Source organism: Buteo buteo, chromosome 10 (assembly GCF_964188355.1).
Source record: "Buteo buteo chromosome 10, bButBut1.hap1.1, whole genome shotgun sequence".
NCBI lineage: Eukaryota > Metazoa > Chordata > Aves > Accipitriformes > Accipitridae > Buteo > Buteo buteo.
In genome coordinates, this window is record NC_134180.1 from 33,532,708 (window position 1) to 33,547,990 (window position 15,283).

At 54.3% G+C, this 15,283-nt stretch overlaps 1 protein-coding gene across 1 annotated transcript; it reads right to left on the bottom strand.

Moving 5' to 3' along the window:
• Nucleotides 1–4,885: 4,885 nt before the first annotated feature.
• On the bottom strand, nucleotides 4,886–15,280 carry LOC142036160 (E3 ubiquitin-protein ligase HECTD3-like). The gene is made up of 21 exons (XM_075039309.1): nucleotides 14,868–15,280; nucleotides 14,612–14,772; nucleotides 14,071–14,163; nucleotides 13,662–13,797; nucleotides 13,119–13,234; nucleotides 12,722–12,835; nucleotides 12,224–12,306; nucleotides 11,673–11,838; nucleotides 11,138–11,219; nucleotides 10,017–10,199; nucleotides 9,299–9,351; nucleotides 8,905–8,969; nucleotides 8,363–8,466; nucleotides 7,922–8,041; nucleotides 7,481–7,570; nucleotides 6,909–7,115; nucleotides 6,388–6,517; nucleotides 5,862–5,936; nucleotides 5,546–5,627; nucleotides 5,353–5,424; nucleotides 4,886–5,087 (listed from the first exon to the last, which is right to left on the bottom strand). The coding sequence occupies exons 1-21, from the start codon at nucleotides 15,195–15,197 to the stop codon at nucleotides 5,003–5,005; spliced, it is 2,547 nt and encodes an 848-aa protein (XP_074895410.1). The 5' UTR covers nucleotides 15,198–15,280; the 3' UTR covers nucleotides 4,886–5,002.
• Nucleotides 15,281–15,283: the final 3 nt, after the last annotated feature.

Sequence of the window (15,283 nt, forward strand, 5' to 3'; positions counted from 1 at the left end):
CTGGGTGCGGGGCCGCCGTCGTCTCCCCTTTGCCAAGATGCGACCGTGTGAACGCCCACCCCGGTCCCGCGGTCCCCGGCAGGAGCCGACCCGGGTCACCTGCATCCCCTCGCCCCGCGGCTTAGGAGTCCGCTCCCTCCTGGCCCCCAACATCCCTGTCGCTGCCTGCATCCCTGCAAGCGGAGAGGGGGCCCCTGCGGGGTCAGGGCACAGGGCTACATCTCTGGCGTGGACAGGGAAAAAAAGAGCAGAGCAGGCATCCTGCTATGGGGAGAGCTGGCTCCTGGCTGGCTGCGGGACATATTCCTGCCCCACGCAGGCTTGCAGCCGGTGGGGAGGCTCCAAGCACCCCCTTGGGAGGGTGATGGGCTTCCTTGCCCAGGAGCAGCAGCTTTATCCCAGGCAGCAGTGTCATCCCGGCAGCAGGAGCGAGGCCGTGACACCCAGCAGTACCCAACCACCCCAGAACACCGGCATTGCATCACCTCATGTCATATCTGCCTGTCGCGTACCACGGCAAGGCGGTGGCAGAGAACAACTCAGCTCCACCCTGCGCTACCTGCATTTCTCCAGCCTGGGCACAGAGCTGTGTTTAGGGATCAGGAAACAACCAGGCTGGCAGAGCTCAAAGGTCCCCACACCCCTCTGGCGCCTGCCTGCTCTCCTGGCAGGTCAGAGTCCAGCTCCATCCCTGCCTGCAAAGGCACAGTGCAGAGAGCTGTCACCCCTGCAGCATTATCTATTGAGCAGGCATGCCTGTGCCTCACCATGGCAATGGGCACTGGCCTCGCCAAGAGCAAAGTGTCCTGAACCGTGGTGCAAGAGAAATGCAAGCTTCTGCCTTGCTCCTAACTGTGGCCACCACAGTCAGGAGGGGCCCATGCCCTCCCTCCGCAGCCAGGTCTCCCTCTAAAACTGGTTCCAGAGCTGTTGCAAAGGGTTGAGCCAGTTAATACTCTGAGCTACCTCCACGACACCACTTTGTGTGCAAAGGGTATCACAGGGCCTATTTCTGCTTCACCTCCAGTCGCCTCTCATGACACCAGTCTCCATCACTGTTTAACCCAACAGAAGGACGCAGGAGCCCCAGCCAGACCAGAAAAATCATCAGGAAGGCTGGAGTAGTTAGTTCATTCACTTTATTTTAGGTCCTACATGAGGTAGGGACAGGCAGATCCTGTCAAACTATTTATAGCTTGTCACACTCCAGGATATTAGTGGAATAACAAGAACAGCTAGACTACACGTGCGTTATTAATCACCTGAAGCTATTCTATGACAATTCAGCAAGCTGAAGTCAGGAGAGAGTGAGTAGTTATACAAAGCCATTGTGGCATCGGTCCCTCCCCCAGCTTGTCCCTGCCCACATCCTGTAAAGCTGCAGCTCTGGCACACACAGAAGCCTCCTCAGCAGCACAGGGGCACCAGCACCTTCCCCAGGATGGCACTGGCTTGAAAATCAATCTCAACCAACTTGAGACTGGGTAATGGGGTAGGGACATGCAGCCTCTGGTTCCTGGTGCCCAGGAGGGCTCCCTCGACCCGGCCACGCACAGCGGGAGTCTGGGGCAGGGGTACTTGACTTATATCTTGTCAAACATGGTAGGAGATGGCTCCTACCCGCAGCTTGAGAGATCAGAGGAGAAGGAATGTGACCCAGCACTGAAATAACACCTACTTTAGGCCCCTGAGATTGGTCAGAGCTGAGCCAGGCTGACCTTTTCCACAATTCGCTGGGCTGCCACAGCAGAAATTCAGTTTGCAATGGGTTTTAAAACACCACAGACAAGACAGAGGACCGCACAGAGGAGATCCAGGCAGGTTACCAGCTCCCCCTTCCCAGCTCACCTTTGCACAGCAAACTCAACAGCATGATCTGTGGGTTATCTTGGTGTCCTTGCTCAGCAGCCACATTTGTCCAGACCCTCTGCACTAAATGATCTCAGCTGAGACCTCACTGCAGCATTGGGCTCTTCCTGCAACTGGAAGGGCTTTCACAGGTCTCTACACCATGGTGTAACACTACAGCAGCGGCTGCTGCCATTCTTCAACATGTATATGGCCATAACACAAAATGGACAGTAAAACAATGGTATATATGGTAAGCCAATGCTTTTCTCAATATGCTTGTAGGGGTTAAACCCAGACCATCCCGGATGAGCTCCCAACTGCAGCCTTCCTGCTAGGGCCAAGGTCCTGTTACTACAAGTATTTTTAAAATAGAAATCCCCGTCACCAGCTAGATCCTTTCCCCAGAGCGCCAGTACTTGCACCAGACCTCCAGCAAGCCCTTGGGCAGCACTCTTTTCTTAGTGGCAGGAAATAAACCCAAGGGTGTGAGAAGTCAGGGGCTAAAAGACCTTGCTGGAAGAATAGAGAAATGTGGGAAAAGCTAGAGCTGGTAACTCCACAATCATCAGATGCTTCAGGTTAGAGAGGACCTAGACCTGAAGCCAGCAGGGCAAGACTTGAAGTTAGATCAGATTGGCCAGGGCTGTAAGACAAGTCTTGAGCATTTCCAAAGATGGAGATGCCACGATGCTTCTAGGGAAGGATCCCACTGCTTCAGCCAGGCTCTGGTCTCAGCATTGCCCTGCACGGCAGCTCTCCCCTCATCACGGAAGGCTGGACTGTGTACATGGATGATGAGAGGGAATAGAGCTGTCCAAGCATCTCATCCCTCAGTGAGAAACCTGAGCTGCTCTAGGTACCTCCATTATTACCTCAGTTACCCTCTGTCAGCTGCAGCTGTTTCCACCAAGGCCAGGGGAGCCAGTGGTCACCTGCTGGAGAGGTCTCAGCCAGAGGTGCCCACTCCCCCGCAGCTGGTCACCCCAAACAGCCCCAGCTGGCTCTTAGCCTGCCCATTCCCACAGATGACATCAGCTCACCCTCTACCAAAGACTAGGGCCATTTTATCCATCCCGCCCTGAGCCACTCATCAAACAACTGTCCCCTGCCTAGCAATAATGCACCAGAGAGGGGTCAATTTTTCTTGCTAATTCTAGTTCTGCTCAGTAAATAATGTGACCTCCTGCTGATCTCCCTTAGAGACAAGTGAGCAAGGTTGGAAAAAGCAGGATTGATTCCACCCAAATGTCAGTGCCCAGAAAGGATCTAGGATGGCTCATTTCAAAACCCAGCTCAATGCGGAAGACTCCTTCACCAACACTCCTGACTGAGGCCAAGCCAGCAGACCAAAGTCCTTTCACCAGCTCACTCAGGCCCATTCAAAACAGACACCCTAGGAAGTGACTCAGCCACCAGCAAGGAAAGGTATCACACCAGCTCTGCTCCTGCCCATGCTGGTCATTGAAATCGGCCACAAAACCACAGAGCTCAATTCTGAGATAACTGTAGGATTTACAAAAAACCTCCTCCAGCTGACGGGACTTCACACCTACCCAGCTGAGCATGGAAGGCTCTGCTGCAGGCAAGGGCTGCCAGAAATGGCTTTCCTGCTCACCTCAATGTGGGAGATGGCAGCACATGCTCTCTCCTGGTCCTACGTTCCTTTTAGTGCAACCCCCCCCTCAGCAGGCGTGGGAATACAGCAGTTTCAAAGGAAACTGGTGAAGAGAAGGACTTTGTTTACAACTGGAAGTGATTTCTGGATGAAATATTCCTTCAACAGAGGAGAAAAAGGGATGAAGCATTAAGACAGGATAAATCTTAACTCACAGCATTAGCCCCACCCCAGTGAAGCCCCAGTGACTCAGGGGCTCTTAGTACTGGTGGTCCAACAGACCACACAGGCTGAGGATGGAGCTGGGGGTATAAAAGTGGACCAACATCTGGTAGCTTACAGTGCTAGGCAATGACTAGCCTTGCCCAGGGCTAAGAAGATCAAGGAACATTTCCAGTGGTCTTGAAGATGTAAAGCTTTCATTGCCTGCTCCTCACTCATGCACTGCATGTCCATCTGCTCAAGGAGCTCCAACCCTTTGTACCCACAGTCTCTCCACTCCCCTGGGGCAAAGGCTTTCCCTGTCCACCTGAAGTGTCCACCTACCTCCCCAGAGCAGAAGGAACCAGAGTCCAGCGCTGTCATGCCTGCTACTGCTCTAACCTCTGCTGCCTGGGAGAAGAGCTTGGCCCTGCCTGCACATCTCCATGAGAACTAGAACAGATTAGTTGTAACACTGGCTTTTAGGGGAAAACCACGGCTGAAAGAGCCTGGGAGAACAGCTGCTAGGCCACCAGCATGCCGGATGCAGAACTGAAGGTTACAGAGCAGGAGGGAAGCAGACAGTTCCCACCTCCTGTAGGGAAGCAGCTCCCCCAGCGGTCGCTGCTGTGCAAGGCGTGCAGGGAACCACGGGTGGTCACAGGAACTGGGATTTTGTGCGATGTAAAAGCATGGGAGCCCTTTCCTGACAGCACCTGCGGTCCTTCTGTGCAGGTCTGTCGTGACACCTGGTGGCCAGAGGCACCCCTACAGCACCTGCCACCAGCCTGCCCCATTTCTTCTTAAGCCTAGATGAATGATCTCATTTCCACTGACCTCAGATGAGAGCAGGAACAAGGCAAGGGAATGTGGTCAGGACACTCAGGCTAGGATGCAGTGAGCATCTCTGAGCATCCCCATAGTCTCAGCAGCAGCTCACAGTTCTCTGTCCTGTGCTGTAACCTGCTGTGCAGCTTTGCAGCCCTACCCCACTTCTGTTTGGAGCAGAGCATAGCCTGAGAGGAGCGAGAGTTGCAGAGCTGCAACAGGGACATGTGGAGAAGAAACTCATTACAAAAGCCTACTGGACATTTCTGATGCACGAGGGCTGAGCCAGGGTTTCATTATTGCAATCACATTTACACTCCAAGCTAGCTCCCGCCCTGCTGAAGACCTAAACCTCCGTGTCCAAAGAGGTGTTGGTTACCACTGCTGGGAGCCAGGCATCACACCTATATGTTTATTATATATACACATCCTGGGGGGACAAGGGAGCTCTTCCCACTGCACGGTTTTGTCGAACGATTGTCCATGCTGCTTGGTCAGGCTGCAACATCACTCTTCCCACGGACTCATATCTGTGTCAATGGCCACGCAGTTATAGGCAGCATAGCGCAACTTCTCTTCACATACCTTGGCTCTAGGGATGGCAGGAGGTGGGAGGAAAAAACAAAACAAAACAAAAGGAGGAGTTGCCATTGCTGCATTTGCCAGCTGATAGGACAAGACACTTTCTGAGATGGAAGCTATGGTTCACCAGCCGCTCACAAAGAGAATCACAGCAGCCACATGGCACAGGCAGGGGGACATAAGTGTGGCAAAGCGATGGGGCCCTATGGGTCAGCACCAAGGTTAAGAAGAAAGCCCAGACAGCCCCCCAGATGTAGGGAAGCACCAAAACTTACGTGGCATAGTTGGGCAAGAAGAGGGTGCTGGAGCAGGTGGATGACTCCGGCAAAGCATCTGTTGTCTCAGAGCTTGGGGAGAAGGTGACAAACTGGTCAGAACCAGCAGGCCAGCGAGGCAGGGGAGACGAGACCACACACCCCTTTGGTGTGGGATCTGTCAGCCTTGCAGTCTACAGAAGAACGGACTCACCCCATCTTATCTGGATAGATGTAGATCCGTGCTGGAAGGCGGCTTCTGCCAGTGACAAATCTGAGGAAGCGGCTGCGATCCTCTGTGAAGCAAAAGCAAAGACATCAGCAGACCCTAGAGGGAAGCGAGATGGAGTACAGCCACTTCCACGTATCCCCAGCACTAACAAGCAGTTCCTTCAGCCCAGCTGCTTGCTCTTCTTGGTTCCCATCTGTTCCCCAGGCAGCACTGAGGGTGGTTTCACTCTCCCAGTTCCCAGCCAGCATGCAGGGGCTGTCATGGTACAAGATATGCAGGGACAGAGCAAATCACTCACCATTGGTGAAGTTGTTGAGTGCTTCCCAGAAGTACTGAACACGGGTGTCCAATGGCTCAAAGTCCTCAAACCGGGCTGGCAGAAAGGATACAGAAAAGGAGTTTATTAAAGATCCAAGCTCCTCCTAGATAAATTAGAGCAGGGCCTCCTATGGTCACCCAGGGGTCCTCTGCCAGTGCAGGAAGAAACCTCTAGGTGCCTTCAGGGTGCGAGCATGTAGACCCAAGGTTCAAGGGACACATGCAGTCAGGCCCCTCCCAGAAAGCACATCCAGATACACATCTCAGCTCTACAGAGGCTCAGATACTGGCAGCCTAGGGATGTCCCAGCCTTTACTCTGAGGCCCAGCATGGAGACAAGAGACACCCCTGCCCCCATCGGCACCCAGCTAAAGACAAGTATACAGGCCCACATTCTCACTGTAATAAAGGCTAATACTGGCCTCCCACACCTCTCCTTGTCCCAGCATGGAGAGAAGACAGTCTTGTTTTCAGGGAAAGAGTTTTCAGCAGAGCCCTTCACTTACTGAGCTTCTTCAGGGCATCAACTGTGACTTCGGGGTCTCCACAGACTTTTTTTTCCAGCTCCTGCCAGGTGAGGAGGTCAAGAACAGCTTGAGGCACCACCTTCAGGAGCCCAGCCTGCATGGCCATGATCTGAAAAGGAGACAGGGCAGGTAAGCAGCCTGACTTGCCCATTTCTCTGGCTTGTGGTTGAGCCTAGGGAGTTGACTTGATGCAAGCCATGTGACTGATCAGCAAATGCTCCAAGGAACCTGAAGAAAGGAACAGGATCGCACAGAGATGCATCTCAGTTCATTCAGGAAGCCCGTGTCAGAGCTGGTAATAAAACCCCGTGCCTCCCATGCTACTACAAGGCACTTTGCTTCTCAACAACTCCATGGACTCCAGGATCTCACCAAAAAGGACTGCCTGCTATTGCACTAATGAGCACAGGGACACTAACCACAATGCATTTTACCAGAAACAGACTGGGGGATACATCTCTGGGAATTCAACGACCACTGATGCTATGGGACAGTGTTACCTGCTCCTTGCTCTCCTCCAGTCGAGCCTTCTGCACCAGGCGGATAAACTCCTTGCGGTCCTCATAGCGCACCACGGTGCTGCTGCCATTGGGGATCAGCTCCACCATGCGCTGGTCACTCAGGACTGTCGTGTAGGTCAGCTCATTCCCAAATTTGAACTCAAAGGTGTCTTTGTCCATGACTTCCATCACCTCCAGGAGCTTCACCTGCCCAGGCCCCAGATCAGTGCTTGTTAGAGAGATGTCCAGTGGGCAGTGATGTCCCGAAGTCCCCATCTCCTCCCTTCCCAGACAAGGGCTGGAGTGACTGCAACAGCAGCACAGCATGGGATATGCTGCCCTAGACCTGTTTAGCAGACCCTGGGGCATTGCATGCTTGAAGCAGTAGTCAGCATGGCTACATCTCTGTATTAGCTATAGGATGCATTAAATGCTATGCGTGCCCTTTTTATGCATGTTTCTTTGACACATCACAGGAAGAAGCAAGCACAGCATGAGGACAGGGACACAAATCACCACCTTGCTGAGTGCCACAAGGAATAGGATAGGCACAGCCTCCCAGTTCCTCTCACCAGCACAGAGTCCACGGCAGGGAAGTCTTTGCTCCAGCTGACCTCCTCCCCTGTTAATTGTTTCCATACGAAGCCAGGAAGAGCCAGGACCTGAAGGAGAACAGGGATTTTGCTGAGTCTGTGTGAATGGAGACATCCCCAAAGATGGAGATAGAGGTCAACAGTGCAGACACAAAGGAGTTTCTGCACTCCCCCTGTCCACATGCAGAGCTCATCGTAGCTGAGCAGAGACCAGACACCCTCTCCCAAGCTCCCAGCAGCATCTCCCAAAACTCAGGCTGTGAGCCCTCCTAACCTGTTGGTCCCAAATCCTGCCAAACACCTTTTGTCCCAGTGTGTGATCACAGAGCCCTCCCATACTCCTGTTGGACAGGCTGCAGAAGGGGGCTAACGACTCCCTTTGTGGCAAACCTCCACGCAGGGACAGGGCTGAAAGCTTACCAGAAACTCCTTGCCCCTCAGAGCTGCTCCCATGATCTGCCCAATCCACTCGTACTTTGGGAAGTCTTTACAGGAGGGGTTGGGGACATACATGTCCCGGGCTTCTCCAGTGCCATTACCCTACAGCAGCGAGAGGCAAAACTCCGAGTCATAATCTCAGCACAGCACGAAGCACCACAAACTCAGTTCCTGCTGTGCCTCTGGGCACTTCAGAAGTAGGCTAAACCCCCCATCCTCCTTGGCAATATTCCTAGTGAGACACAAGTATCCAGGCACTTGCCAGCATATCCTAAAATGAGATGCCACAAAGCAATCTACCCAACCCTTCACAAGGAGAAGCTTTGGACCAATGAAAGTAGGTACGTCCCTGGCATGCAGGGGGACAGAGACAGCACTGCCTTGCCAGGTACAGAAATATCCACCTCAAATACCCTGACCCACCTGGTTGGATGTGCGCACAAAGAAGGGCAGAGGCACGGGGGTGTCTGCTGAGCTGGGACACAGCTCCTCTGACATGTCTGCCAGGCTGTCCCGAAAACCACCACCTGCAACCCCAAAAGAAGGGCATTTTTAGTGATGTGAACTCCCTATGTGCTGGCCCTCAGAGTTTTGGAGCAAAGATGAGGAATTCTGGTCCAACCTGGCCCAGGGTTGAGCAGAAAGCTCCCGTCAGAGCCTTACAGCACCAGAGGAAACGAGACAGGAGAAATAACATCCCTGCCTGGCCTGCGGAGAACAGCCAGAGGGAGCATTGGCACTGTCAAAGCAGCTGTTAGTAACTAATGGAGGTCTGGTCCCCATCCCAGCAAGCAGCACTCCTTATCTGGGACATGGACAGGAGTGGCAGGACAAGGCAACCTACCTCCCTTCTCTCCTCCACAGGCAGTAACACTGGGAGCAAACGACAGCCCCTACAGCAACAAAGTCACCCCATCAACCCCCGACTCTGCTCCAGAGTTGCCCTTGCCTCACACAGCCCCTACCTTGGTCAATGATGCCCTCTGCGATGAATTTGCACTCCCACCACTGGTCATAACGCAACGGCCACCTGCGGAGAACCAGGCATTGCCTGAGGTGCTGCTCAAAGCCAAGGAGATGCTGGGGAGGCAGCAGGCACAGCAGGGACACCAGGCGACTAGGGTGGACCAGCCTGGGCTCAGGACAGGACAAGATCTCAATCCTCCAGAGACAGCTGCATCCTCAGTAGCGAGGTGACACCTTTGGGAACAGGCCCTGATCCCATGGCTGAGCTGGCTCCTGCCCTAGCAACCCTCTCCAGAGCACAGGACACACACAGGCTTCCCAAACACCCTGCTGTGACAGAGGACATAGCTCCCAGCATTGCATGATCCCTTTCCTTCCCCAGACACCACTTACCTGTAATCTAGAGGCTTTTCAAACTTGTCTGAGGGTTTCAGGCCTTCATACACCTGCAACAAGCAGAGAAGATCACAGCTGGTATCCCCTCTTCAGGGGAACCGATGCCAGGTGAAGGCAGGAAATTGGGAGAAATCTGGTTTGCCCCAAAGCTGATCTCTAAATGGTCTAGGAGCCCTTCATTTTTGGAAAGGGAACATAAATTACAGCGCTAACCACTGTATGGAGCTTCCTGGCCTCGGAGGTACATTGAACACATATTAAACCTCACAGCAGTCTGGGCTGTTTGTGCACACATAGAGCAACAGATCTTTTGGAGGTGGGAGGAGAATGACGATAGGAAGATCAGCACTGCTGTAAAACCACGATACAGGAATGTATGCAGCTGCATCATTGTTGTCACACAAGAATTCTTTGCTGCCCTTTTAGTGCAATGAGATTGTTATGCTCTGCATTAGCAACATGCCACAGAGAGCATCCAGGATAGAGATAAGACTTCAACTCAGAGATCCCAAATCCCTCACAGATGTTATTCCTGGAAATGGGATCATCAGCACACGTAATTTTAGAGCCTATGAGTCATGTGAAGAGGCCTTGAGGACTCCAGGTACCTCCAGCTCCAAGTTATCCCTTCCACCCACCTCTGTGTGGCTCATTTTGGTTTTGGGATGCCCCACTCTCCTCAGAGCAGCAGGGACCCTTCCAGGAGGGACAGTACCTGGGTGAAGACAGCATTCTTGCAGCTCGGGTCCAGGGCAGGGTTGTCTCGGTGCTCCATAGCCAGGCGTCGGTTAATATAGAGCCGCGGCATGAAATTGGGCTTGCTGGTCTCAGAGTCCTTCAGACACTGGGTAATGAGAGCTGTGCGCCTCTTGGACAGCAGCAAGAACTGCTTGATATGCTGCCAACAGGTATGTCCACAATGTCAGAAGTGCCCAGTGTCCAAAACACGTCACCTACTTCCTACTGAAGCCACTGCACTGCCAGGTCTCTCCCCTTCCCAGGGCCACTGTCTTCCACACACACATTCTCCTTGACAATATTTGCTCCAGCTCTGCCTCTGAAAGGTTTTGCTTTCTAGCTTAAGGGAAATACCAAGCCCCGTCCTCTCTCCACCAGTCATCATCTGATGCTCGTACTCTAGTGTTGCTTGGACTCTCCCTCACTCTCACCAGAACACTGGTCTTACTATCCCTCCTATTTGTAATCAAAGCAAGCTCCTCTAAACAAACAAGAATCCTCAAATGCTTTGGGTCCTATGTTGAGCTGGCACAGGAATCACAGTGCTTTCCGACATCAGGCCTGCAAACACACAGAATGGGGCTACCCCAGCAATGTCCAGCACATGTATTCTGAGAGAGGATGTAAGGAAAACAGACAACTGGAGGGACGAACTCAGTCTTATGAGAAAGATGGAAATCAAAAGCTTATTAAAGCCAGAGAGAAGTTACTGGTAAAAGCCTTGCTGTTTGGACACAGCCAGCTCAAAGCCGCTGGCAGCAAGTGCAGGAACAGAGTGTCCTGGGCTGAGATCTTGGAGGGGATGTGTGTCCAGCTCACATGCCCAGTGCTGCTATGGTCCAAGTCCTTTTGAGGATGAAGTGCTCTGGTATGATTCTACTTGTTAACCCATAGCTACATGTTTCCACATCAGTGTTTTAGCAGGAAACTAGCCTCTAAACAGCATCATCTTTCACAGCTTTAATGAAATGAGCTCAGCCAGGTATTTCCCTTGAGCTGCTTTAACGGCAACAAGCAGTGACTGCGTCCCTTGCCACAGCCCAAGCGCAATCATCCTGCCAGACTGAGGCCCTACAAGACACAGAGGGAATCGCTCACCTTGAGTTTGCTGAACGTGCCAACAGTGTGGTCCCAGGCTGGCACCAAGTGATGCAGCACACTGTCCAGGAGCTTGATGAACCTAAATCCCAAAGAAGAAGGTATTGTGACACAGGAGCGACAAGGATCTGCACAAGCCTATTCCAAACCAGACACAAGCAGAAAAGTTACAACTGATCCAAACCCAACCCAGCATGATATTTTATATCACAGAGCCTTTGGTACTAAATTCCCACTCCCTAGGCACTGCAGAGACTCTGCATGCACCTGCCCCCCACACCGCAGAGATATGCTGCACTTTTGACACACAAGACACTGTGAACCTGAGCTGCAAAATTCCTCTGGAAGTGTAGAGGAGTTACCCCAGGGAGCCCACTTTGTTCCCAAATGACCCTGCTGTTTTCTCCAGGGTCCAGGACGCCTGTCCCAAGGGGAGTCACACAGCTTTACAGCTTCCAGCCATAGTCGTGCTGGAGATGGCACCAACCCCTGCAGGCAATGCCACCCCACTCGTCTGCCCCTCTCCATGCAGTACCTTTGAATAAGCACCGCCCGTCGGTACAGCAGGTCAGGGTCTGTCCCTTCTAGGCGAGGGTAGCGCACTAAATTGGGCAGCTGGAACATGTCAGCACTGAGGCCCAAGTCCCTCTGTCTGGAGGATTTGATTTTGATGCCTCGGAGGCGAACATCAATCCCATCATCTGCCAAGGAAGACCATGGATGATATGCTAAAACCATGAGAAAGCAAGCCTTCCAGCATGGGAATTCTATCAGCAAAAGCACCAGGAATGTGACCACCTCCACCAGCTCTGAGGCTGGGCACTGAGAGCCTGAAATACCTCTGTGAAGAAGCAGCAAGGCATTTACAGAAGTAAAAAAAAAAAAAAAAAAAATTGAAGGCAGAGAAAGACAGAATAAAAGCTGAGAGCTTGCAAACCTCAAGGTCCCCCTTGAGTTTCCCATGGTTCTTCTGCATCTTGTCTGAAACAGCCCACAGGGCCAAGAAGTACAAGCCACAGGAACAAACTCTTAATGTACAGTATCTAACAGGCGCATTATGGATGTGGCCATAACACCCACCCCTACCTCTGCACTCCACGATCCGGATCTCGATGACAGGCAGGTGTGTTGTCATGTCCTCAAGGACGCACACATCCCCAATGTAGCTCCTGCAAACACAGCACAGACAAGGGCTGCAGAGCTGTTCCTTCGCCCATCCTGCCCAAATCCACTCAGCTGCTTGTAAGGGAGGAGGGTTTGCATCTTTTGAAATGGGAGCCTGCAGCAGGAACCCAGACCCAGTTGCCTACAACATGGCCTGTACTGAATGCCTGAACCTGCTGGTGCCTGCTGGAACCTACTGATCCCAGTGGGTCCCACAATCGGATCAGAAGAGCCGTGATGATTGTACCGTCTGCTATTGTAGGCAGAATGAACCCACAGCTCAGAGATGGAAAACGCCTGTCCCAAGGCCCTGGGCCTCTTAAGCTAGGCTGGTACTGGCATGACTGCTTAGGTTCAGGGTGTCCAGCACCTCCAGCCCCTGCAAGGGCTATGCTACCCTCTCCACCTCCATCCACTCACTCATCAATGCCAACGTCGTTCAGTTTCTTCAGATTGTCCCCCTCGCCCCCATACACGGCGACCCGCTTGGGCATGAAGTTCTCATCGGTGGTATCCACTGTCAGCAGGAGCTTCCTGCAAAGGGAAGCAAGAAATGAGGAGAAGGTAACTGCACCTGAACACCCATTGCCGCTCCCCCTCATTGCTGGGTCACACTTGTTATCAAGCACACGCAGCTAGTGCTGGGATCCCCAGGTACCTGTGACATTGCTAAGACCCCTTCAAGCCCAGAGCCAGAGCAAGGGAAGAGGGGCAGGGAGCGCAGGGCAAATTTGGGCCATGACGTACTCATGCAGAGAGCGGGGGCTGCAGGGTTCGCCCCAGCCACGAGCCAGCGCGCAGGGGAGAGGTGCCTCACTTGACAATGGTGCCTTTCTTCATGTTGAGCCGCACCCAGTGCTGGCCCTGGGACCCGTCACTCTCCCAGTATGTGTCGGCATGGCTGTCGGTCAAGCATGACACATTGAAGTCCTCCTGGAAGAGGGCAGTGAATGAAAGGAAGATCAGATGGGAGTAGGATTAACTTCCCCTTAATGGTTACTGTCATCACAGATCTTAGAGCCAGAGGGCGTCAAACGGGGCTGTTCCCTTTGCTGGGCTGTGGGTAGACACAGGGAGTACAGACCGCACAGGACACTGGGGCTGACCCTCCAAGGTGCTCTGGGGTCACACTCAGCACAGAATATCAATGCCTCCCTAAAGTCAGCTTAGCAGCTAATATTAGCATTTGCTTCTCAAACCACAGGCCCTCCAGGGGCCACATTACACAATATGCTGCATGACGCTCCCCAGGCTTCCTTCCCACATCCTCAAACGCAGCCCAGAGCACCACACCAAGCACTATCCACACTCCCCAGCCCCATGGCAGTCAGGCTGATGCAACCTTGTCCCTTTAACCCACCGTGTAGGATGACACATCGATGCTGTCCACATACTGCTTGACGCTGCCCAAGTTCTCATCCTCCTTCCCAATGTGATCATAGAGGAAATGCACCAGGTCTTCATCACATTCATAAGTCCATGTTGGGGGCACAAACCTATGAGGGAAAAGGGATTAATGGGTCTGGAGAACAAGGGACAGCCAGGCAAACGGGTCAGGGAGGACAGGTACATGGCCTGCTTGCCTTGGTGTTGCCCCATTTTCTGCTTTGTGCAGGCTTATCTAGGACAAGACTGTGCCGAGCAGAGCTGTTCCCCGCTGCCTGTCTAACCCCCTCTCCCCTCCATTTGCAGGAGATGGCTGTCTGAGCACCCAGGGAGAGACAGTGGCTTGCACTCAACCACAGCAGAAGCTGGGAAACAGCTCATACCGAAGCTTCTCTACTGCGGCCTCATCCTGCTCCATGGGCTTGGGCTTCGCTCCGAGGCGCAGGGAGTACGTCAGATCCACCACCTGCTCCCATCTGAAACAACCCAGAGAAGGGGGGAGTGAGAAAAACGCAGGGGAAAGAAGGAGCTGGTGGTCGAGGAGTAGCTGGAAGAGGAAGACTTGGGTTTAAAGCCCCACCGCACTCCAGTTTCCATCACCTCCAGCCTCATCTGCCGTCCTTTCCTTTCCACCCATCTCTACTTCTTCCAGCCCACACCCCGCAGGACGGGTGACAAGGACAGGGACCGAGCTGAACCCAGTTAACGCCACATCTGGCATCCCTATTGCCTCACTTCTGTGGAAAAAGCGGCCAAGCGGGCCGGGGCTCCTCAGTCCCGGGCAGCTGAGGGGCAGCACACCGAAACCCCACGCAGCTGGGCCTGGGGGATGGGGGGTGAGAACCTCCCTGCTCTCTGCCGTACAAGGGGCAGCCGGGGAAGCGAGGGATGGTGACCGAGAGGCAGAGAGCGGTGGCCCGGCACCTGATGACGGGTTTGTAGTCCACCCCGAAGAGCTGCTGCTGCCGCTGGATCCGCTCCGTGGACTCCACCGGCACCAGCCGGTCCCCGCCGTCGGCGTGCTTGCACACCAGCACCCAGCCCTCCTCCAGCTCGCAGCCGCTCCGGTACTCCTCCAGCTGCTCCTGCGGGGGACAGGCGGCTCCCGTCAGGGGACGGACAGGCCCCGCCACCGGCAGCGCAGGCCGCGGCGGCCTCCCAGCCGCCCCGCCGCCGTTACCTTGCTGAGCTTGACCCAGAGCCCGGCGCCGTTGCAGTACTCCTCGCCGGTGGCGCGGAGGCAGCCGCCCTTCCGCACCTCGATGGTGGCCCGCGCCGCCCGCTTGCCGCCCCGCGCCGGCCCCGGGCTGTCCCAGACGCTGAGCAGGCTGCGGGCGGCGGCGGCGGCGGCGGCGGCGGAGGGGTCCTTGCAGATCTTGTACTGCACCTCCCGCGGCACGTAGCAGAGCGCGGCGGGCAGCGCCCGGGCGCGGCGGAAGCACTCGCTGCACTGCAGCAGGAACCGCAGCCGGCCCAGCACCTGGTGCGGCGCCTCCCCGCCCGCACGCATCGCGCACCGGGTACCGTGCACGGCGGGCAGCGACCGGGCCCCGCACCGGCGGGGTCGCTACTCGCGGGTTTACGGCAAACCCCGCC